This window comes from Mollisia scopiformis (genome assembly GCF_001500285.1).
Source record: "Mollisia scopiformis unplaced genomic scaffold LY89scaffold_35, whole genome shotgun sequence".
NCBI lineage: Eukaryota > Fungi > Ascomycota > Leotiomycetes > Helotiales > Mollisiaceae > Mollisia > Mollisia scopiformis.
In genome coordinates this window covers 205,799-227,802 of record NW_017263615.1, presented here as the reverse complement: position 1 = coordinate 227,802, position 22,004 = coordinate 205,799, and the positions used below count along the sequence as shown (strand labels likewise).

The 22,004-nt window shown below is 47.4% G+C and overlaps 8 protein-coding genes across 8 annotated transcripts; 4 read left to right on the top strand and 4 right to left on the bottom strand.

The window, feature by feature from the left end:
• Positions 1-375: 375 nt before the first annotated feature.
• LY89DRAFT_742532 (zinc metalloprotease-like protein) lies at positions 376-3,630 on the bottom strand (the record flags this gene model as incomplete). Its single annotated transcript, XM_018220834.1, has 3 exons — positions 376-558; positions 614-2,825; positions 2,873-3,630. 3 exons carry the CDS (start codon positions 3,628-3,630, stop codon positions 376-378), a joined length of 3,153 nt encoding a protein of 1,050 aa, XP_018062114.1.
• Positions 3,631-4,569: 939 nt separating this feature from the next.
• Positions 4,570-7,517, top strand: LY89DRAFT_711925 (centromere/kinetochore protein-like protein zw10; the record flags this gene model as incomplete). Its single annotated transcript, XM_018217939.1, has 6 exons — positions 4,570-4,835; positions 4,892-5,210; positions 5,264-5,607; positions 5,657-6,507; positions 6,557-6,879; positions 6,937-7,517. The coding sequence occupies exons 1-6, from the start codon at positions 4,674-4,676 to the stop codon at positions 7,515-7,517; spliced, it is 2,580 nt and encodes an 859-aa protein (XP_018062113.1). The 5' UTR covers positions 4,570-4,673.
• Positions 7,518-7,623: 106 nt separating this feature from the next.
• LY89DRAFT_711924 (uncharacterized protein) lies at positions 7,624-11,573 on the bottom strand. Its single transcript, XM_018217938.1, has 4 exons — positions 11,184-11,573; positions 9,344-11,091; positions 8,582-9,293; positions 7,624-8,536 (listed from the first exon to the last, which is right to left on the bottom strand). Exons 1-4 carry the CDS (start codon positions 11,269-11,271, stop codon positions 7,881-7,883), a joined length of 3,204 nt encoding a protein of 1,067 aa, XP_018062112.1. The 5' UTR covers positions 11,272-11,573; the 3' UTR covers positions 7,624-7,880.
• Positions 11,574-11,728: 155 nt separating this feature from the next.
• Positions 11,729-14,255, top strand: LY89DRAFT_352368 (DNA repair protein-like protein Rad7). Its single transcript, XM_018206932.1, has 5 exons — positions 11,729-11,949; positions 11,999-12,061; positions 12,108-12,135; positions 12,186-12,371; positions 12,420-14,255. Coding segments are annotated over exons 1-5 (1,854 nt in total). The 5' UTR covers positions 11,729-11,947; the 3' UTR covers positions 13,995-14,255.
• Positions 14,256-14,531: 276 nt separating this feature from the next.
• On the top strand, positions 14,532-15,122 carry LY89DRAFT_742528 (uncharacterized protein; the record flags this gene model as incomplete). Its single annotated transcript, XM_018220833.1, has 4 exons — positions 14,532-14,605; positions 14,699-14,753; positions 14,845-14,938; positions 14,992-15,122. The coding sequence occupies 4 exons, from the start codon at positions 14,532-14,534 to the stop codon at positions 15,120-15,122; spliced, it is 354 nt and encodes a 117-aa protein (XP_018062110.1).
• A 257-nt stretch (positions 15,123-15,379) lies between these two features.
• LY89DRAFT_660007 (uncharacterized protein) lies at positions 15,380-16,081 on the bottom strand. Its single transcript, XM_018212537.1, has 2 exons — positions 15,630-16,081; positions 15,380-15,580 (listed from the first exon to the last, which is right to left on the bottom strand). The coding sequence occupies exons 1-2, from the start codon at positions 15,993-15,995 to the stop codon at positions 15,452-15,454; spliced, it is 495 nt and encodes a 164-aa protein (XP_018062109.1). The 5' UTR covers positions 15,996-16,081; the 3' UTR covers positions 15,380-15,451.
• Positions 16,082-16,601: 520 nt separating this feature from the next.
• LY89DRAFT_702217 (cytochrome P450 alkane hydroxylase-like protein) lies at positions 16,602-18,215 on the bottom strand (the record flags this gene model as incomplete). The annotated part of the gene is made up of 3 exons (XM_018217239.1): positions 16,602-17,032; positions 17,087-17,606; positions 17,670-18,215. 3 exons carry the CDS (start codon positions 18,213-18,215, stop codon positions 16,602-16,604), a joined length of 1,497 nt encoding a protein of 498 aa, XP_018062108.1.
• A 2,126-nt stretch (positions 18,216-20,341) lies between these two features.
• LY89DRAFT_789440 (uncharacterized protein) lies at positions 20,342-21,981 on the top strand (the record flags this gene model as incomplete). Its single annotated transcript, XM_018223255.1, has 8 exons — positions 20,342-20,443; positions 20,489-20,527; positions 20,587-20,697; positions 20,773-21,099; positions 21,153-21,220; positions 21,270-21,361; positions 21,414-21,801; positions 21,849-21,981. 7 exons carry the CDS (start codon positions 20,342-20,344, stop codon positions 21,788-21,790), a joined length of 1,116 nt encoding a protein of 371 aa, XP_018062107.1. The 3' UTR covers positions 21,791-21,801; positions 21,849-21,981.
• Positions 21,982-22,004: the final 23 nt, after the last annotated feature.

The window sequence follows — 22,004 nt, the reverse complement described above, 5'->3', positions numbered from 1 at the left end:
AAAAGGGAAGAGTTCTTCAGGAAGTTCTTCCAATTATTACATTATGGGCACGCTTAAAACAGGGTTCCAAGGCTAGATCATGCTTTTCAGCCTCCTTATCTCGCAGCAGCTCCATGAGAAGGCGCTTTGTATTTACAGGTTACCAGTGGTCGTTTAGAGACGGTACTGGATTGTTTTGTAATATTAGTTGGTATTTTTACACGGCATAGTAGCTATCTCTCTGCTGTGGATGTCCCGAGTCTTTCACTCGAAATCACAAATAGCCATGAAAGGGTGGATTTTATGCATTCAAGCACTACTCTATACTCTATGGCTCTCGCTCCTAACCCGAGGTCACTGACACCCTCTCATTCGCGGTATCATCAACCACATCGTCTAATCCTCCTCAGAATCCTCACCTTCTCCTCCCTCAGAATCATCCTCCATATCCTCATCCTCGTCCTCATCATCATCCTGGCCCTCATCTTCATCCGCCTCCAGCCCATAACTCTCCTGGAAGCTCGACAAAGCCTGAACCTGCGTCTTGAAACCAAGTTCCGTGAACCCCTTCACGATACCCTATCACTAATCAGTATCACATCACCAAAGTTTGAGCAAGGGACGGGAAACATACCTCCTCCATAATCGGCGCACACGTGACCACAACGTTCGACTTGCCCGGCGTGAAGGAACACATCAAGATGTCGTTCATAACAGTCTTAATCTCATCCACCGTAACATTGCGCACAGCAGTTAGCAGCTTGGAGCTATAATCATCATCCACCTCCCTGACAACGCTGTTAATGAAGTGGAATTGCCCAGCAGCCGCCATCGTAGTCTGCTCATCCGCGAACGCGGCCACGATACCGCTGATAGCGCCTTCCAAAGCAGGAGTCTCGAACTTGGACGTTCCGTCGATGTATGATTGTAAGATTGCTTTACCGGCTGCGAAGGCGCGATATGCATCTGGTGAGCGGTAGACGGAGAATTGAATGAAGCCTCCATCGGGGTCGCGTTTGAAGTTTGCTCCATATGCGAGGCCTTTACCGCGGATGGCGGTCCAAAGAGGTCCCTCGACGGCCTCGAGGAATGAGATGGCAACCATGAGTGCGGGAACGACGGGATCGGTAGGCGAGGTTGGGCCCTTTGTGGAGGAGATGCAGAAGGAGGAGTCGATTGTAGGCATGGGAATCACGACCGTGCCGTAGTTACCGGGATTCTTGCCATCAGGACTGAGTCTTTGTGACATCTTGATGATTGGCAACAATGGCTCCTTAGTATCCAGACCAGCAACGAGAGGCTTCCAGGCATCCACTGGCTCAGGTAGCTTTTCCAGATTCGCGATGACCAGGGCTCGCATGTTGTTGAAGGTAAACAAGGACTTTCGAAGTTCTTCCAACCAAGACAATACAGTCTTTGGCTCCTTCGTGAGCAGTTTCTTGAGACGCTTCATATACACAGCTTTGACGAGCGTGCCGCGGGCTTTATACAGAGAGTCGTTGTCAAGATGAATCATCGCATCGACTGCGTACATCATAGTGTTGCCATTACGCTTCGACTCTGGTATATCAGCTAGCATCTTGGACATGCCTGCATTAAGCCTCGTCTCGTCGAAGATACTGTCAAACATCATGGTTCGAATCCACTCGATCGCCGTGGCATACTTTTCAGGCTCGATTTGAAATTGTATTACCAGTCCTTCTGGATCTGAAAGTCGAGATCCTCCGTTCATGGCATAGCTGATGGTATCCTGCTCCAATCGAGTGACGACTTCTTCAAAGCCGACTTTCTTCCCATCTTGCATGATTGGGGTATTGAAGAAATTGTCGATGAATAGAGGGAGCAGCGGTCGATGTTCGGTCTTGATCTGTGAAGTCCCAATGAGCAGGGTGAGGTGGACAAAGTTTGTAGGAACGTGCTCAAATTGAATGAACATAGGCAGATCAGACTTCGAAGAATCGATGATATGCTGTATGTTATTGGACGGAGTGCCAAGCTTTTTGGCTAGACCAGATCTGGCACTGATGGAATTGATGAAGTGGATAGAGTCGACGCCAGGTACAGGCCATTGTTGAAGAACAGAGCTGGGGATCTCCACATCATTCTTCTCGATCGCTGCCTTCAACTTCTCGGCAAGTTTTGCAAGACCTTCTTCACCCAATTTCTTCTTTCTCGCAGCTATTCTGGCTTCTTCGGTAGTTTTGATCTTCTCTGCCATCTCCTTGGAGGGCGTTCCTAGCAAGGAGATATGAGGAGCATCGATCATCCATTTCCTCAAGAAGTCTCTCCACTCCTGATCAGTCCAATTCTCAAGAATATCGTACTCGCTGAGTGTGCTTAAGTCTTTCAAAGTCGATCCATCTCTCTTTCCAAAGAGGAAATCATTGATAATGGCAGTGGCATAGAAGCTAGATGAGCTCTCAGCTTGAAACTTAATCTGTCGACGTTCTCTTCGAACACAATCTTTCATATAGCTCATGTCGAGAGGCTTCGAAGCTACTTCCTCAAGTAATTCAAAGACCCGCTTCTCAACATGCGCGAGCTTTTCGGTTGCGACACCAGCTGGCTGTAGCCAGATGACTGTGTTTGGTCGCGAGTCCCAGTAGTACCCAATCTGACTGGCAAGTTCTTCCTGTTCAACCATGACGTTCTCGAGTATGGAAACGGAGGAGCCGGCGAGATAGGTCAGAAGAGCGTTCAATGCCGCAGTTTGAAGAGCATCATTGCAGTCAGGTCCAAACATGCCGATTGAGATGTCTCCCATGGACTCATCTTCTTCAGGAAAGTATACTGTCTTGACGATTGTCTCCTTAATTCCTGGAGGTTGTGCAGACTCTACCCATGGTCTATTTTATGTTAGAATCATATATTTGTCAGCTCAACCCGTGCTTACCGTTTGAAAGGTGCAGAAGGGGAACGGATGTCGTCTAGGATGGTTTCCTCGAAATCATCCAGGATCTGCAGCAGATTGTTATGGTCCACTTCCCCAACTAGTACCAGGCACAAGTTCTTCGGTTGATACATTTCCTTGTGAAATGCTCGGATTCGCTCGGCTGTCAAGACTCGTAGGTTCTCCATCAATCCTCCAGTCTCATAACGGAAACCGACGTTCTTGGGATATAGAAGTCGCCTTGCGGTGATATCCATGATCTCGCCGCCAGTGTTCTGAACACCTTGCATCTCAGAATACACAACTCCAGCATCGTTGCCCTCGCCATCAATATGATGAACCTCGGTGTAGCATCCTTCGTCAGTCAAAGTTGGCACAATCACATGCTCGAGGTAAACAGGTAAAATTTGTGCAAAACCTTCCCATCCAGCAGTATCTAGCGTATAAGCTGTATGGTCAGTAGCGGTCCATGCGTTCGTGTTGGAGTAGGCTCTCGAGGCTAATTTGTCCAAGAGACCTTTGTATTGGTAGCTCTTAGATCCCATGAAAATCAAATGTTCTAGCGTATGAGGTGAACCAGAATCATCGAAAATCTCCGTGGCTAAGGTGAAATATCCTTGTACTTTTGGCCCTTTCTGATCTGCGACCACAACATTCATGCCAGTCCGTTCAGAGACATACTGCGAGACAGAAACAGGAGCATAATCTGTCGTGAACTGTTGGACAGTCTTAAAATGGGTCTTCCTCGTCTGACTTGGCATGATGAAGGTTCGTGTTTGTTGGATGAAAAACTCAACACGTAGTGAGAGTGCTCGAAGCCTATAATAGTTTGCGAATAGAGTCAGTATTTTGTGTGGATTTCCTTGGGTGAAGAACCAAGGGGAGGAGGAGGTTATCTGCAAGAGAGTAGCTGGAGATGAAGGGTTCTAGGTCAACATCATGACTCATTGCTAATACGTGGCCTTCTGAGATCGGGACCGTGAATACACACGCTTGTGTGAACTTGATCAATCTTCAACTCGGAGAAAGACAAACAGCAAGCGTCACGTGATGCCCTCTACAGTCTTTTAAATCATTCCGGAGTAGATGGAAGCCTGGCGTACCATGACTTCTCTGCCACCTGGTATATAGTGATTGCAAGGAGTGCAGTCATGAGGGCAAGAACAGTCGATGTTCGTGTTGATAAATACCCCGCCATGGTGGACCCCGCTCTGAGTTGAATGTGGGATGTGTTGGATGCAGTTCATGATACATCAAGAACAAGATCCCGAGTGTATGACGAATGTGAGGGTAAATGAGTTTGTTTGCCATACCTGGAGCAGAAAGAGGGAGGATATCCTGCAGCCTTGCGGGCAAACGCCGAATGCACGATGACTCAAGAGAGAGCTGAACTTGCCAGCCAGAACAGCGTCTGGGCTGAACGCAGAAATTTGTCGTGAGAAATGAATAATTCAGAAAGTGAAATAGCAGATGAAAGATCTATCTCAAGTATCGCATCTAAATATCAGAAAGGCCACAGCCGCGAAATGATGGAGAATTGCCTCGCTGGGTACAAGGGATATGATTGGCGGAGAGACGCTTAGACTTTAGCCGCGTCTTCTCTTCTCGTCGGAGCATTCGGCCGCACCGGCTTCAGCGGCCGCAGAATCTGGTGTCAATCGCCAAGTTTCTGAAAGCTGGTCATGAACGCATTGGTTGATCGTCTTGGAATTGTTGACGCTCAGGATGTACCAAATCCAAACCCTACAGCTACATTCCCGACATTCGCCCTGAACCGTGTGCATTCCTGCCACTCGTCCTCAAAATGTCCGCCACGAAGCTGGATAATCAAATCGGCAAAGCACTGGTAGACTTCTCTGCAAACGGAGCATTCCCAGAAGAAGAAGCTATCTCTGCAGCGTATGTGACTTCAACATTGCTGCCTACGGTCTTGGGAGCTCTAGGAGAGGCTAGGACGGAGCTTGAGGTAAAGGAAGCACTCTTCTTTTGGTCCAAACAGCTGGCTAATACTTCTTCTCGCAGACCGAGATCCGACACATCAGCAGCGACAGCGCATCAGACGTCGATGACTGGATACGAAATGCGAAAGCTATTCACGATAATATTGAGAAGTCTCGGAAACTGGCAAGCAGTATCGTGCGCCAAGCGGAAGCGGATGAAGATCGATTGGAAGGATTACAGCATCAAGAGAACTATGTCGGATTTCTCTCGAAGGAAGTCTATTACAATACGCAGCTTTTGTCGTGTCTCAAGGCTATCCAGGAAGCAAACGATATGTTAAGCAGGTTGGAAGTCCAAGCTTCGGAGCACAATATCGTGGATGCCTTACATACTTTAGCAGGTCAGTCATTTACCTACACCTTGCGCATTGTGGAAATCATGCCAACTTCCTAGACACTTTCACCTCGATTGCAAAGATTCCACTAGAAAAAAGTACAAGAGCTGTAAGACTCCTTGACAACAGAGCGTCTGGTCTACGAGAACATTTTCGGGAACAATTACTCAATGTCTGGCACAACCTGGTTCATGTCGAACAAGAAAATGGCGTCTTCTCCTTCACTGTTCAAGAGAAGCTACCTAACGAACCAACGACCTTGAGCGATGCGGTAGTTGCATTTCAATCTTTCAAGGAGCTGGATGCGATATCTAAGAAGCTCTGGGACAATCTGGATGCGGTAATATTCAGACGCCGGACCGACATTGGGGCCGGGTCGCCTCCTAAATTGGAGATCGCAGAGGTAAATTAGACTGCATTTCGCCCAAGAACCCAAATACTGACCATAACAGAACACTCTTTCTTTGGGCTCTGGTACAACTGACCGTACTATCAAGACTCTGTTCACAGATCTCGAGGCTGTCATAAAATTCCTCAATCAGAGGTTACCGCAAGAGATCGTTGATCCTTTGTCACGGAGGATGATGCCGATTCTATGCAGTCGTATTCTGGAAGACTGGCTGGATACAGCGGTGCCCGCTTCTCTGGACGCCATGGTTGATTATCAGAAGGCCCTAGCCCAAGTGGGGGATTTTGCCACAGTACTCGATTCTATGAATTGGCCAGGAGGAGACAGTCTGCATGACTGGGTATCAAATGCTCCAAAAATTTGGCTCAACAAGCGAAGAGAGACGGCCTTGGACTGGACACGAAATCAACTATCCTTGGGTATTGGTGAACCGCAGTTTGCCGAACGTAAAGAAACTCGAATGATTGCAAGAGATGACGGCCATCACATTGCTACAACTGGTAATACTGTCCATGATGATTGGGATGCGGCTTGGGATGGAGATGAGCCAGAACCCGAGCCAGCACAGAATGGCCACACGAAGAACCGCAGCTCATTTGAAGAAGAGCTTCGAATGTCTCAGGTCTCAAGCCCAGGGCCCGCCGACGAAGAAGATAACGAGGATGATGCTGCGGATGCCTGGGGATGGGGAGACGATGATGCTACAGCAGATGATACTGCCGAACAGGTTGCCTCTGCAGAGCAGAATCAGCCTCAGGCTTTGGAACGGCGTATTTCCCCGGAAACACGCGAAATGACCATATCGGAGAAATATTGGACGTCATCTCTACCACAACCAGTTTTCAATACCGTCGTTCAGATTTATAACGATGGTGCTCAATTAACGAAGCCAGAGTACGTTTCTCACTCTTGTACTGTAAACTATCCACTAATGATCCTACAGAAGCCAACATATCCCAGTAACACCATCAGCTCCGGGACTTTTCGCCTTACCAACTCTCATCCTCGCCATGTACCGAGCAATCTCACCATATTACTACACCAATTACCCTGGAGGAAACATGTACCTCTACAACGACGCCATCTGGCTCGCTGAAAAGTTAAAAGACTTCATCACCAGCTGGAACGCACGTGAAGACCTCTCACCTCGCGCATACGGCATGGTCCGCCTCGATTCTGAGTTCAAAGTCCTCGAAAGCTTCGGAAAACGAGCCTATACCAACGAACTAATCGCCCAAAGAACAATCATCAACGATCTCCTAAACGGTACACTCACCTCTCTCCCTCTCCATCTATAAACTCACCACTAACCTCACCACCTAGGCGCACAAAACTTCTTCCAACAACCCCCCTCCACCCTCTCCTCAGCCATCCTCCCCGTCCTCTCCCACATCCGCACCCAAGCGCACCTCTTCACCACCATACTCCCCTATTCCGCATCCTCCTCCGCCACCGGCTCGCTGGTAAACACCCTCGCCTCCAAACTAATAACCGACATCTTCGACCTATCCGACATATCCGTCGACGACGCCGAACGAATCGCCACCATCATCTCCTCCGTCGAATCCCTCGACGACCTCTTCCTCCCCAAACAATCACCCACATCTCCCTCTCCCTCTACCTCCAAATCCCCATCAGATCCAGGAGAACAGGAAATCCCACTAACGCCCCAATTCGCGCCCCTATGGCTAAAACTCAAATTCCTGTCCGAGGTCCTGCAGTCGAACCTGAAGGATGTGAGGTATCTGTGGTTTGAGAGCGATCTGAGTCTTTATTTCACGGCGGACGAGGTGGTTGAGTTGATTGGGTTGAGTTTTGAGATGAATGCGCAGGTGCGCGGGGTCGTGAGGGAGATTAGGGAGAGGAGGGATCCGAGGGGGGTGGGGGTTAGTGCTGCTGGTTAGGGAGAGGGTAGATAGAATGGGATGATGGTGATGATACCCTTGGGTTTAGTGAAATAGGTGTTGAATGATGAATCGAGCGAGCACATTATCGTGAAATGAGGAGATTGTGCAAATATCTGTGTTTTGTGTATGAAAGCCATCTACCACGTTTTGAGACTTAGCCTAGCATATTCTAGGAGAACCATTCCTCACTCGCACTGTACCCCATATCAGTGCTGTCTCCGCAATGAAAAAAGCAGTAGGTATTTTCCCAAACTCCAACCCCCGCAATCATATCATCAGGCATAAAAGCCTCAAAAAAGCTCATCGACGCAAAAAGCCACTCCACTCCACTCGTTTTTCCCCAACCATAACGAGCTCCAATTAAGTTCCACGGAACAAGAACTGCATATCCTCCGGAGTCAAACTCTCCATCGCACTCTCATCGGCATTGATCGTCGAATTGATCATGTTTGCCTTCTTCTCCTGCAATAATACCATTCTAGACTCGACAGAATCTTCAATACACAATCTGGTAATCGAACATGGTCTAGCTTGTCCAATACGATGACATCTATCAGCAGACTGCCATTCAGCAGCAGGATTCCACCAAGGGTCGACAATGAACACTTTGGATGCTTCGGTCAAGTTGAGGGCAACACCGCCCGCCTTCAAGGACACCAGGAAACACTCCACGTTGACGTTGGTCATGAAATGGTTGATGGAAGCTTGACGTTGAGCAGGTGTCATAGAACCATCAAGCATGACAGTTGTAATTCCAGCACGACGAAGACGCCACTCGACAAGCTGAAGCATAGTGGTGAACTGGGAGAATATGATTGACTTGTGGGACATATTCTTCGATCGAAGTTCGTGAAGATCATGAACAAGAGCTTCAATCTTGGAGGATGAGGTCCAGTTCTCCATCTTGATTCGGTTGATGATTGAGGACTTCTTGACCAATTGCTCATCTTGCTCGATATCAGGTTGCTCGAGATCGATACTGAGAGGGATGTGGCAAGTTGGGCAATCAGGCGCATCTAAATAATTAGTACAGAATTAGAACTAGGAGTTGAACAACTCACCTGAAGCGTGAAGATAATTCTTGGCGCATTCTCGACAGAAGTCATGCTTGCAAGCGGATCGGATTGCCTCTTCAGCAGTCTCGTCACAGATGCAGCAGACAAGAATATTCTGACCACCTTCACCATTCTTCTTCAGAATCAAATCGGGGTGATCCGCAACTTGACGCATTTGCATAATCAAACCAAAGATGTTAGCATAGTTGTTGAGAAGAACACCTTGTGCGACATAAGTTTCGAACTTGCGGGTGCCATTGTTCATGATACTGCCAGCAAAATCATTCTCTTCTTCTCCAAAGAATTGACGATCGACATAGATTTCCTTGGCTGGAAGTTCCATAGCAGAGGAATGATCACGCTTGACACGTCGAAGCATGAAGCGGTCAGTGAGGATACGAAGCTTGCGGAATGCCTCAGCACCAGGACCCTTGTTGCCGAATTTTTGGATAGGATTGAGGAGTTCCTGATTGAAGACCGAAACATGTTGCATGCCACTGTGATTACAACCCTTGCATCGATTGTCCTCGTTCATCTCCCAGTTTAGTTGAGAGCATGGACATTGCTTGCAGAAGTAGCAGGCGAACGGCTTGATGTCGAGGAAGCGAACAAGAGAGAAGAACTCTCCGATTCGGTTCTGCAATGGCGTACCGGACAAGCACCATTTATGATCTGCCTTCAATGCGAAGCATGCCTTGGCCGAGCCTGTGGTTCGTTGCTGTCAAGATGTTAGCCTGGGTTGCGATGAGTGTAGAAATTCTGATGTACCTTGATATTGTGAGCCTCGTCAAGGATGACTCTGTGGAATTGAATCTGATGGATAACACTCTTCTCCTTATGCATACCACCCTTACGTTTGAATCCCTTCTCCTGCTTCCTGTACATGGACTCTAAACTATTGTATGACATGAGAATGACATCGTACTTCTTCAGCTCCTTAACAGTGATATTGTTGGTTTGTCGATTGGTTCCGTGAAACACAAATGTCTTCAAGGTTCCGTCAGTGTAAGAAGATATCTCTTGCTGCCATTGCATAAGAGCAACAGGCGGAATAAGGACGAGAGATGGCTGCTTAGCAGGCCAATCGGACATGATGAGCGAGACAGCTTGAATGGTCTTGCCCATACCCATCTCATCACCAAGCAAGCCACCACCCCATTCAGTCTCCTCCATGGCTCTCATCCATGCAACACCTTCAAGTTGGAAAGGCTTGAGTTCGCGATTGATGTTCATGGGCTGCTCAATCGTGATGGAGCCAATTTTGGGAAGATTCTCCAAGTCTTTCCACATGGTATGCAATTCTGGATGATGAGCTTCGAGACGAGCGCGCTCTTTCTTCGCTCTACCAGTGTGTACATCTTCCGCGAGATTGAGGCGTCTGCGAACTTCTGCTTGAGACCTGCGGACGTGACGACGTGGAGCTGCAGCTGCAGCGGTGGGAAGACGAGGAATGTCAGATGCATCAGACGAAGCATCCGAGTCCATATCATCCAATAACGATAATTCAGAATCACTGAATTCGCTCTCAGTAGGAGTGACACTAGTGAGACTCGATGCTGATGTTTTGGTATCTTCTCTTTTCAACTGCGAGGGCTCGGCCAAGGCTACCTTGATAGGTCGACCGCGTTTGGGCGATGGAATTGCAGGCTTCTTGAAAATCGCTTTTCCGGGGCTCTTCTTGATAGTGCTAGATTTGCGTGGTGAGAACATCGCAATAGGGGCATCGGAGTCTTCTTCGACGTCTTCTTCTTCTTCGGAATCGTCAATCTCAATGAAATCATCGGAATCTTCGGAGTCTTGAATATATGTTGCCTGCTTCTTGCTGCTGAACGTGACTGAGTTCTTGCCTTTAGAGCCAAGCTCAACCTGAACCTTCTTCTTGGATAAGGATGTGGGTGGAGAGATTTCTGCCATGTCAGAGTCGCTATCCCCGATGTCTGATACATAGTCTGCCTTTGGTAGGATCTTCTGGACCTTGCGAGGTGTTCGTCTGATAGGCATCTCAGGAAAGCGACCCATCGAAGCAGCTGCAGCATCCTCTTGTTCTTGTAGACTTCGTGCTAGCTGAGCATCCGGGCTGTTGTCTTCATCATCTTCATCGTCCGAGTTAAGAACCAGCTTTCTTTTTTTGGAGGCATTTAGAGAGAACTGGCTGTTTCGAAGAGCAGCTGCTCTTGCTACAGCGTTGACAACTGGAGTAGGCACGGAGGCGGACATGGTGGTAGGTCGTCTTCCTCTTCGTCCAGTTGATGGCTTTACCTCTACAGGTGTAGCAACTGCGCTGGTAGCAGGTGTAGAATATCCGCTACTCTCGTTGTAATCGTGGGAAGTCGAAACTGATGACAACGAAGCGCGGCCTTTGCCTGATTTCTGTTTCGCTGCACTGACGTATTCACCAAGATCCGATAGACCTGGAAGCTCGTCGGTGTCGATGGTCATAACAGACAAAGAATCTTCGTCTTTGGGTTGAGCCTTGCTTGACAATCGTCCTGAGTTTCGGGAAGCTGGTTTGGTAGCTGAGTCAATAGAAGTCAGTAAGTTGAGTGATCATCATCGCAGGTAATGGGCAAGAAAGATGAGACGACGGGGCCGAATAGTAAATACTCACACGAAGGTCTGGAGCTGGCCGCACTTTTGGTGAGGCTGTCAACCTTCTTCGGTCGCCCTCTCCCTCGAGGTGTTACGGAAGGCGCCATGCTGATGGATTGAGGCGCTGATCGAGAAATAATGTAATCCCGAGACAAATCAAGGAGAAATCACTGCACCCACATGCGAGTGTGTTGACTCGCGATGAGGATTGTCGAGGCTGAATCTGTGACTTGTGAATCGCGCTTCAGTCAGGGCGATAAGTGATTTGACCGAACTGGCGGAGGAAACTCCAAGTCGGCAGAAATTGATGAAAGTGAAATTATCAACAGACACTCATCATCATTGTCCTCGAATTGCGATTGAAAGAAGGATATCTTCGCACTCTTGATGGAAAAGGAGTCGTCTGGAGATTCAGGAGAAGTAAGAAACGATTTAGGTCGCCACTCCCAAAATCCAATTCAGTCGCGGCTCGCGAAATCACATGATCTTTAGGGCAATTGATTGGCTGAGGACGCGTGAAGTGGATATTTAAAACGCGCCGTCTCTTATCCAGCGATTTGTCAGGCAGAAACGGGAAAGTCGCAGCAGAACATTGGACGAGCGTTCTCCTTTTCTTTTCCTGCTGTTCAACTCATCTGCAGCCACGAGAATCGTCTCGAATTCATCGCCTTGCCCTTTGAAGCGAATCTTTGTCGCCTTCAGACTGCGACAAAGTTCTGGATCTTGCGAACAATCTTTCCGCCCCTCCTACATTGACCCTTAAGCCATCGACAAGAACTCAAGATGTAGGTTTTGGAAAGCTTCACTGGGCGATCTTCTCTAATTCATCTGCAGGTCGAACGGTCCTCCTCCTCCTCCAAACCCTCCTCAAAGAGGAGCTCGCGCAATTAGAGGACCGTAAGTATTACAAACCCACGACTCCTGAACCCCGCTAACATTGCAGACAATCCGCGTTGACTGATTTTCTGGCAGTAAGCTTCCAATGTCCATTTTTTTTTTGAAGGCTCCACTGACTCTTTAGTCTCACAATATCAGCGCCAACCAGATTCGACAAGATGCCAATGCTCGACGAGCTGCTGCTCTAGCCTCGCAACAAAACGGAGAAGACGAGAGCAATGCTCCATCCCCAGTTGCGGATCCCGAACCAGCCAAACCACGTCGAAAGGAGACGAAAGCACAAGAGGCCAAGAGAAAGAAGGAAGAAGAGGTAGGCAATCATCATTCCCAACCAGAACCATTCTCACACCTCGTCTAGAAAGCCATAGCCAAGATCAAAGCCTCGAAGCAGTTCCAGAAGCGCCGACGCCAATATGGTTCTGACGACGATGTCACCGATGAAGATGAAGCCGCACGAACATTATTCCAAGAGAGCATGGCTTCTCTGCCAGGTCAGATGGAGAATTGCGAGATTTGCGAAAAGAGATTCAGTGTCACAGCATACAGTCGAGCAGGTCCAGACGGAGGCCTCTTATGCCCCAAGTGCTCCAAAGAGCTCGACAAGGAAGAAGGCGCAGCTAAGAAGAAACGAAAGACACAGCAAGGGCGAGCTCGAAGACAACTTCAAAGTAATCTCCTCGATGGCATATATCCTGGCGCAAAAGACCTGACGACACTATGCATCGAGACTCTTGCAAAGAACGTGGATATGGCAGACAGTTTCGGTGATCTTCCAGCTCCGTTGATTGACAAGCTCTCTGGGATTCTTTGCAAGAGGCGACTTATGGATTCGACAATTCTTGATCTTTTCCTTCGACCTGGTGCTGATAGCGTTACTGTCTACGATGGTTCCAAGCTGTCCTCTGATGACTACATTCGAATTTTCCAGATTGTTCCCACAATCAAGCATCTTCGTCTGCGAAATGCCGTACAGTTCAAAAACAAAGTTATGGATCACCTGCTAGGAACAACGGTCGAGCTTGAATCACTCAGTCTCTTGGGTGCCAACCTGATTGATGATGAAAGATGGGATCAATTTTTGACCGAGAAAGGTTCACATTTGAGGGAACTGAAAGTCTATTGGACAGATGGTCATTTTGGCAACGAACAACTAGAACTTCTTCCAAAGACATGCCCAGACCTTCGAAGACTTAAAGTGGTCCACAATCAGAAGGTGACCGACGAAGGAATCGCACATATCGCGGATCTAGCCAACTTGAAATACTTGACTCTTGAAATTACCACGCCTCGAGTCAATACCACTCCGAAACCATACGTCCAGGTGATCAATAGCATTGGCGCCGGTCTACGCACTCTTTCTCTCACGGATATCCCCTACGTTGATGACAGTGTCCTCGGAGCTATCCACGACAGTTGCAAGGATCTCTCTAAGCTTCGACTAGTCGACAACGAAACCTTCACCGATGAAGGATTTGCCAATCTCTTCACTGAGTGGCGCAACCCTCCACTGACTTTCCTCGATCTCCACAAGTGTCGACATATCGATGCTGCTGAGCCGCGCGAGAACCCGGACAGCATTGGCCTTGGCTCACTTGGTTTCCAGGCATTGATGGCACATTCTGGTGAAAGCCTTAAGCATCTCAATGTCCATTCGTGTCGCCACATCTCACTCGAAGCTTTCGAGTCTGTCTTCGCTGCGGACAAGACATATCCTGAGCTGCTGACCATTGATCTCAGCTTCTGTCAACAAGTCAATGATTTCGTTGCTGGATCTATCTTCCGAAGCTGCCCTAAATTGAAGACTCTCAAGGTGTTTGGCAACTTTGGTGTCAGAGATGTTAGAGTTCCAAAGGGAAAGATCTTGATCGGCGTTCCGAATGCACTTGGTATGCAAATCGAGGGCACGGAAGACGGAGAGGGAAGAACTATTTAAATGATGAATGTGTATTGATGAATCATATGGGCTGGGTGGCGGGTTGCTTGGCGTTGGCCCTTCTGAATGGATCGTCGGTGTTCGGATGCCTTGCGATCTCTAGCACACGATGGGGTTACGAGGACGAATATTGCTTCGCATTCTTAGATGCACTAGCTCAAGCCCGAAATAAAGCATGATCTTTAAGCTTTACGACACTTACCTACCCATTTCACGTGCTATACCGTTCATGCCTCTTCCCTCTCGAATGGATAGCTTTTGCCCCCTTAAGCAGTCCCTTCCAATTCTAGACTTCGAACCCCAATCCACTCCCAACAACCGGGATCATCATCCTCTAAATAATAATGTTCTCAAGCGAGAAAAGCCACAACCTCAAAATTACCTATTCGGGACATCGAGCACGGCTCACTCGACCCAACGCCGCACGTCTTTCGTGAGGCTGAATACGAATCTAATTTCAATTTACCTATATAATAACACCGTGAATATGTCGAAATTTCTTTTATCTGCTTGCTGTACTCTTCATTCCTGCTTAAAATGCGTCTTTTCGTTGCTCTCTCGGCAGTATTGCCGCTCATCAGTGCTGAGGTTATCGTGGGACAGTTGAACTTGTAACTTATCAATTTTCCGGCTTCTTCTTGTCCTTACCCACTCCCATCCATTTCCCTTTCTTTGCTCCTCGCTTCGCTAACAAACAATCGCAGCTACTACGACACCAACTGCAAGTCCTACGCTGGTTCTGTCTACCCATCTCCAACCGTACGTCAAACATTCCTCTTCCCTTACCACCATCTTTAGAGCCACTCCCCAAACACCCCTCTCTCAAACCCATCTCCTAACCCCCCAACAGGAAGCCTCCTCAGGCGTCCTAGGCAACGTCCGCGGCGGCCCCGCGGGCTCGAAATCCCTCCTATGGGTGAGTGGCGGCCTCGGCCCAGAGTGCCGTAAGTCTTTTTTCTCGTGCTGGGTGAGAAAGAGGAAGGCTAAAGCAAATCAGAGGGACCTTGGTTCTTCGCGTGCAAGAATAAGGAGTGTAGTGCTTGGGATGGGGTTGAGCAGGGAGAGTGCAAGAGTTTTGAGAATGGGGTTTGGGGCGCTTATCAGGAGTTGTGTCCTGTTGGGGAGTGAGGGTTGGGGCGATGGGTGGTGGTGGTGGAAGGGTGATGTAGGGAGGAAGAGGTGATGTTGCTAGAGAGATTGACGCTTTGATGACTTGACAGTTGCTGTGGGCTCTTGGTAGTAGAGGGTACTAAGGAATGGAAGTTGGACTATTCTCTTCACGTCTCGGTCCTCAAGCGTATTTTGCGCGAAATGCGCAAACAGCGCTGTGGGCGCTGATCGCGCGTGAAGCGCAAGTCTTTCCTTGCCAGTGATGAAGATCCAATCTCTTACGAACGTTGGGTGAATGCTAATTGATTCTAGGCCCAAACCCTCCTCTGAAGCACACCTACAATCATCTAATTCTTAGGAACAGCATCAACCTTCTCCAAAGCATCCTCATCAAAAATCCCCATCTCAACAAGCTTCCCCACAAACTCCCTCAACCAACTCTGACAATTCCTCACCTGAACCCTACTCTTTAGACCCTGTCATCCATTAGCCTTACTCTCACCCCCATCTGTCAAGCAAACTCACCTCTTCCACACCCCTCAAACTCCTCCCGGGCGCCTCAACCTTCAGCGCCCACTCCTCCATCTTGTCCGTCGCAACAACATCCTCAACTGGATCCCCAGCATCGTCCCCATCCACGACATTCACAGCCTCAACCCAAGAAATGAAATGAATCGTCTTAGCACGAGAATCATCGTCGATGTCATAATTCCTACTGAATTCATGCGTGAAGCCATTCAAGGCGTCGCCGGTGACGTGGATGCGTTTCCCGCTGGTGCCGGGTGTTTTGGTGAGAGAATTGTAGGAGGAGGGGATCCAGAGGGACCAGTGGGCCGGGAAGAGGGGGGAGGTGTAGGATATTATGTAGATGGGGCGTTTGGGGGTGGACATGGTTTGCGGATGTGCTGCGAAATGAGGAGTGAAATCGAAATGTAATGAGATTTGGGAGTAATTGTTATGGGGTTGTGGAAAATGAATTTGTTCATGATGAAGAAGAACATCATTCTGGTGCTAGGCTCAGCGACTCATGATTCTCTAAGCGAATAGGCAACAACCGGAAACAGGTGAATAGTAACAAAAGTATGGGCAATTGTAGACTGTCGAAAACCCTAATTCTTTTTACTTAAATTTCCTCATAAGTTCTGAAATACCATATTAATTGGTCTCTAAGACATCATACTAGAGGCAAATGGAGGTAGGAAGTCTGATTGGGTACCATGTCTTACTTCAAAATTAATATCCTATTTGGAATTGGGTCATTTGAATCTCCCCGGCCGCAGTCTATGTCATAATAGCACAATAAGAAACACTTTACTGTAAGTTACTCTATTTTACATACCCTATTCAGTGTTGCATTTAGTGAAGGCTCAGGGGGCCTTGTCTTATATGACCTAGTACCTTATTTGATAATGATATCATATAAACCAATTAATACGGTAATGACATCTTAGAATTCATTTAATTCAATACCATACTTGGTAATCTTCCAAGTGAACATCACGTGGCTACCGTGAAAGCGACCTTTACACCATTCCTGCTCTCCATTTGCAGTTTGTGCTGCTCGATAAAGCTCTCTTCGGGGTCTCGATTCTCTATTTTCTCGAATTCACGCACCAATCTTACCAAGATGTAAGCGCATTCCGTCAAAACCATCTGCTGCGCAGGACACACTCGTCCTCCAGCAGAGAAGGGGACGTATCCATGCTGTGGAATAGAATCAGAACGCTCCCAGCGCTCTGGTCTGAAATCATCTGCATCTTCACCCCATAGATCCTCATCGTAATGCATAGATCTGAATACAAACATCACCTCCGTACCCTTTTGAACGAAGATTGGTTGGCTTCCATCTGCTCCTCCACCATGTGGGAGAATACAATCTTCTGTGGCCAAACGTAAGTTTCTACCGGATGGTGCAATAAGCCGAAGGCCTGAAAAGCGTTAGATTCTGACAGACATTATCGGGGTATCAAAGATTGTCTCACTTTCATTCACCACGTGCCTAACATACTTCATAGACTTCAGAGTCTCGAAGTTCACAGGGGCATCGTTGTTCAAGACCTCGGCTCGAAGTTTGTCCCAGACCAAAGGATGCCGAGCTATGAGGAAGAAAACGTTGGCAATACCAATTGCGGTAGAGTCACGGGCAGGGAGGAAAATGTTCAGCAACTGAGAACGCAAGTACAGACGGTCTTGGGTTTCCTTGACCAGTTCATCCAGAAGGACAAAACTTCGTTTCGTTGAATCTTGAGAGTTTCTATTACGTCTCTGAATTGCAACGTCGATGTTCCGATCGATGAACGAGTGGACTACCTGGCAAGCTTTTTTCCAATGTGTATCAATACCTTGGAGGAAAGCAAGTCTTCCCAGGACTATCCGAATGCCTATGCCTTTTAAGGCGGTGTCAAAAGCACCGAGGAAGTTCTGAGCGTCGAAACTGCTCGTTCCTGGAACCAGAGTGTTGACAGATTCTCCAAAAATGAACTCGGTTGAGGTATCGAGGAACTAAGTTGAAGTCAGAATCATTCCTGACAATAGAAGAGATATCCAATGATAGTGTTTGCTTACAAGGCGTTTTAACAGAGGCAACAAGTCAACCGTCGATCCATCACGAGGTATCAAACCAATCAAAGCATCGACACGTGCTTCAAGATGACCAAGATTAGATATCTGCGCCCTTGCAAAGATAGGTCGGAGAAGAGCTCTTGAATGCTCCCAGGAAGGTCCATCCGTATTGAAGACTCCTCTTCCCAGAAAGTTTTCAGTGGCACGTATCCTCAACTCCTCCACCAAGAACTTCCTCTGCAAGGTGACAAGAATGGCATGAATATTCTCACTGTCCATTGTCAAAAGAACTCGTTTCCCAAAAGAGTTGGTTTCAAAAGTCTTGCCATATTTACCGAACAAGCTTTGGGAATGGATGAACGAATTTCCGGCTGAAATGCTTCGAACGGTGGACAGGAAGAGGTCGATGCCCAAAATAGGATCTTTGTGTTGATATTGAGGAGGTGGTGAACAGCCATGCTTGAGTATAGTATTTTCGTATGCCCTTTGCTGGAAGAACTTCCTAACGAGGTAAAACACCAGGAGTACGATGAAGATCCAGGCAATCATATTCGAAACTTGTCCAATTTTCAGAGAAATTGGCCCAACATTCGAGCAGCACCGTAGGTCATGTAGCAGAGAGGGAACAGGAGCGAAGCAGAAACCTGAGCCCGGTGTATGGTTGCCGTCTATGGTGTCACTCACTGTTGTCTCGGACTGGTCTCTTATCTGATGATAGGGTCACAGTTGCCCTATTAGCCTATGATCGACCGAGACCCGGGAGTGCAGGTGTAACCCGTAGAAAGTACGACACTGTAATTAGCGTCGCCAGCATCATGCTAGGTGTGGTCTAAGAAATGGGAACTTTGGTAAGTTTTTCACAGTTATGTTGGATTTCAGAGATGTAGCTGTGACAATCCGGATAATATCCTGATATGCCGAGAGTCAACTTGAACTTCCAACATTTTACTGCAAGCATGCGGCGTACATGTTGGTAAAGCATGCCGGTAGTTCTGTTGGGTCTGCGCCGCACCCGATGCACGTCGTAAACTATTTATCGATATGATAACTTGATGTTGGTTGTATGCGACTATTAATCGGTCCTAACAATGAATTATCACCATGCCAATTCTTAGTCCGAGATAGATAATCACAACAAACTCGAACCCCCACATTTAGCAACCCCTCCCAGTGAGGAGGTCATGGCCTAGGCTGTGCGTGGTTCTTGGTATCCTCTGTTCCAACAACATATCAATACTCTCACTGCGTTCTTCCTTCTGCCACTCCAGAAGAACATAGCTTCAGAAATCGCCAAGATGGACATGGCGACAAACAAAGAGGCCCAGGAAAGACTTCTCTCCGATTATCAGAGTAGTAGTCCCCTAGTAATACATAAATTCTCGTTCACAGCAAAATTCACATTCTTGTTGTCAATTTTACTTAATATCACGTCATTACTGATATTTGTCAACGTATCAACCCGCTGTCCAGTGGAAAAGTCTCTTTACGGTATGTATCAATCGTACCCTTTTTCGATGGTTTCCGGCTCACTCTGCAAACTAGCTGACTTCACGAAAGACCTTCAAGCAATCTATTCCGAGCCACAAACGAGCTAACATTGGCCGCCAAGCCACCAAACATCTCAGTGTCTAAGTGAAAGAATTTTGTCAGCAGACACGAAAGTCAGGATGATCAGGGTGAGCATACTTCACAATTTCGGAGGGATCTGTTTCTTGAAAGCAATCTCTAGTATGGATAAACCGGAGACGGTGGTGCTGTATCAATTACTGTCGTGCTCTGTTCATCATTTCCCACATCTGCTCGTGTCATGTTAGATCAGAAGTGAGAGTCATAAAAGAGAATGTCACTGACCTGCCATGGGAAAAGCACTAGCAATACCGACCCAAGCGAGCACGACAAGAAACATTTGACGTAGAGGCGCCATGATAATAGTTTTCGATCTTTTCTTCTATGGTATTGAATGGGAAGTGAGTGCTGTTGAACGTTTCCAGGTTTGGTGTCGGCTTGCGTTCGGATGACAATCTTGTTTTGTGAGAAGAAACATAGTTGCGAGACATCTACCCTCCTCTTTATTTGGGACTTCTTGTGAGGTGCTGAAAATTTGCCGAACTGTGCTGGCTGATATAAAATGTTGGTTTTGAATCACCCTGAATAGGGAAAAACCAAGACCGGGTTGTATACAGGGTCGTGAAATCGATCGCACGCCCTGTGAGCCTAGAAGCGAAATCCAACATTACACGCCTTCCTGTTTGGATCGTAGCTACACATGGTCCTTTTTGACCAATAAAAACCTGTCCCATTTACACAACCAACGATAGCAGTTCGTTGAGTGTCAACCGGCTAATATTCTTTATTGTACGCACGGCAAAGTGTTGTGGCTTTTCCTCCATACACTCGAGATATTGCACATTTCGCATGCAGTGTGGCACCGGCCCGGCTCGCCCCGGTTTCTGCAGTATGGTTCCCGCATCTGCATCTACTTTCCAACTAATCCGATAATTCAGTCAAGGGCTAGCGTTCCCTTACAAATACATTTATAATCTTACGATTCTGCAATACATGTAACTTCTCGGGGACATAACGTCCACGCCGGCGATAATTGTTCTTCGATCCTGTTCCCTTCTTGACTCTTTTTTTGTTCGTATTCCGTACCTCAAAACTTGAGGCCTTAAATCATGGCAACCGCTGCAGCAAAGCAATACAATGGCAGTTGGTTCTCGTATGCGTCGCCGGGTGAGATCTTTGCCGCCAGTACCGTGCTCCCATTTCTCGGCATTGTCGCTATTGGTATGAGGATGAAAGCGAAGATCTGACAGAAACAGAAGATGAGTCTTGATGACTGGCTAATCATTCTGGCCCTAGTATGTCACGGATACCGGATGAATATCACGTCTTTCACGCTAACACACCATTTCCCTAGTTGATGTTGATCATCGTAGCTGTTTTCATGCTTATAGGCATTGCCAAGCATCAAATTGGATATTCGACGCTAAAGTATGCGCTAACAGAGAGTTTCTCGTTGATCGACAAGGTGAGATCATCTCATCTTCTATCAATCTGTCATCTTTCAGTTGCGTATTGGTGATACTGATGCTCGTGTGACTAGTTGACCTACTTTCTGCAACTTTTCTTGATTATATCCAACGGCTTCATAAAGCTCAGCGTCCTATTCTTTTATCGCAGGCTTCTCATTGTTGATAAGCGTGGCGTGTTCAGCTGGGTTACATTTGTTGCAGTTGCTATCATCTTTCTGTGGACCCTTGCATACCTTTTCACCTTTATCTTTGGATGTGGATTACACATGTCGGCCTACTGGGGATCTCTTCAAGGTGTCGAGAAGTACTATGGGAAAGGAGGGTTCACGATCGAGCGGTCATTCTATATTTCTGATTTCGTGACTGATGTCATGATTCTGTGTCTTCCTATGCCTATGGTAGTTTCTCTTCCTATAGCTCACCATGGACCTCCGTTTCTGATGATATACAGATTTGGAGACTACGAATTGGGACTGCCAAAAGGTTCGCTGTTACAGGCATATTTCTGTTAGGTGCAATGTCAGTTGCACTCTTCAGGTCTACTCGTCCAATGATTAATCGTGAATAGGTCATTGGCTGCGTCCATTGCAAGAATGGCCATGTATGAAGAAGTGTACCGGAGGAGCTTTACCGACCTCGCATCGACCGAAGACAGACATCGTCAGTATCAAGAAAATCTTTGTGTGATAATTTGCTTACAGGCGTGTGACAGTCACGTCATCCACAATATTATATTGGAGCATAATCGAATGCTCTCTCGCGCTCATTGCAGCATGCTTACCAATACTGCAGGTCTTTTTCAAAGGGATTTCTCTCCCAGCGGTAATTCGTAGCGTGCGGAGTGTTGTTAGTCTGCACAGTTTGCAATCTCAGAATACGCAAAACTCAACAACAGTTGGGCGTGTGAATGCTTATTCGGAGTCTGGCAGAACAAAGCTAGAATCGACGGATGGCATGCATCTCCCACACTTGGGCGAGTTTCTTAGCATGAACAACTCCACAACCGGTAAATACGATGGTTCCGAAGTGCTAGAGCCAGGACGGGTATACTTCCAGGAATCCATGAGGACGGAGCATTTTCAAGTGTAGACAGCTGAATAGTATGTCATTGGAAATTCGTCAAATGTGCATATATTAATATTACAAGTCCACCTTGTTCCTAAGTTTCATGGCCAGGTTATGGGCTCACAAATCACTTCTTCGCCACAGACAATCTCGGTTTCATATATCGTCATTATAGTTTGTACATTGCTTTGCATTCAACCCTACCGAAGGAGAGTACTATCTGAGGTAGATTCTTCGA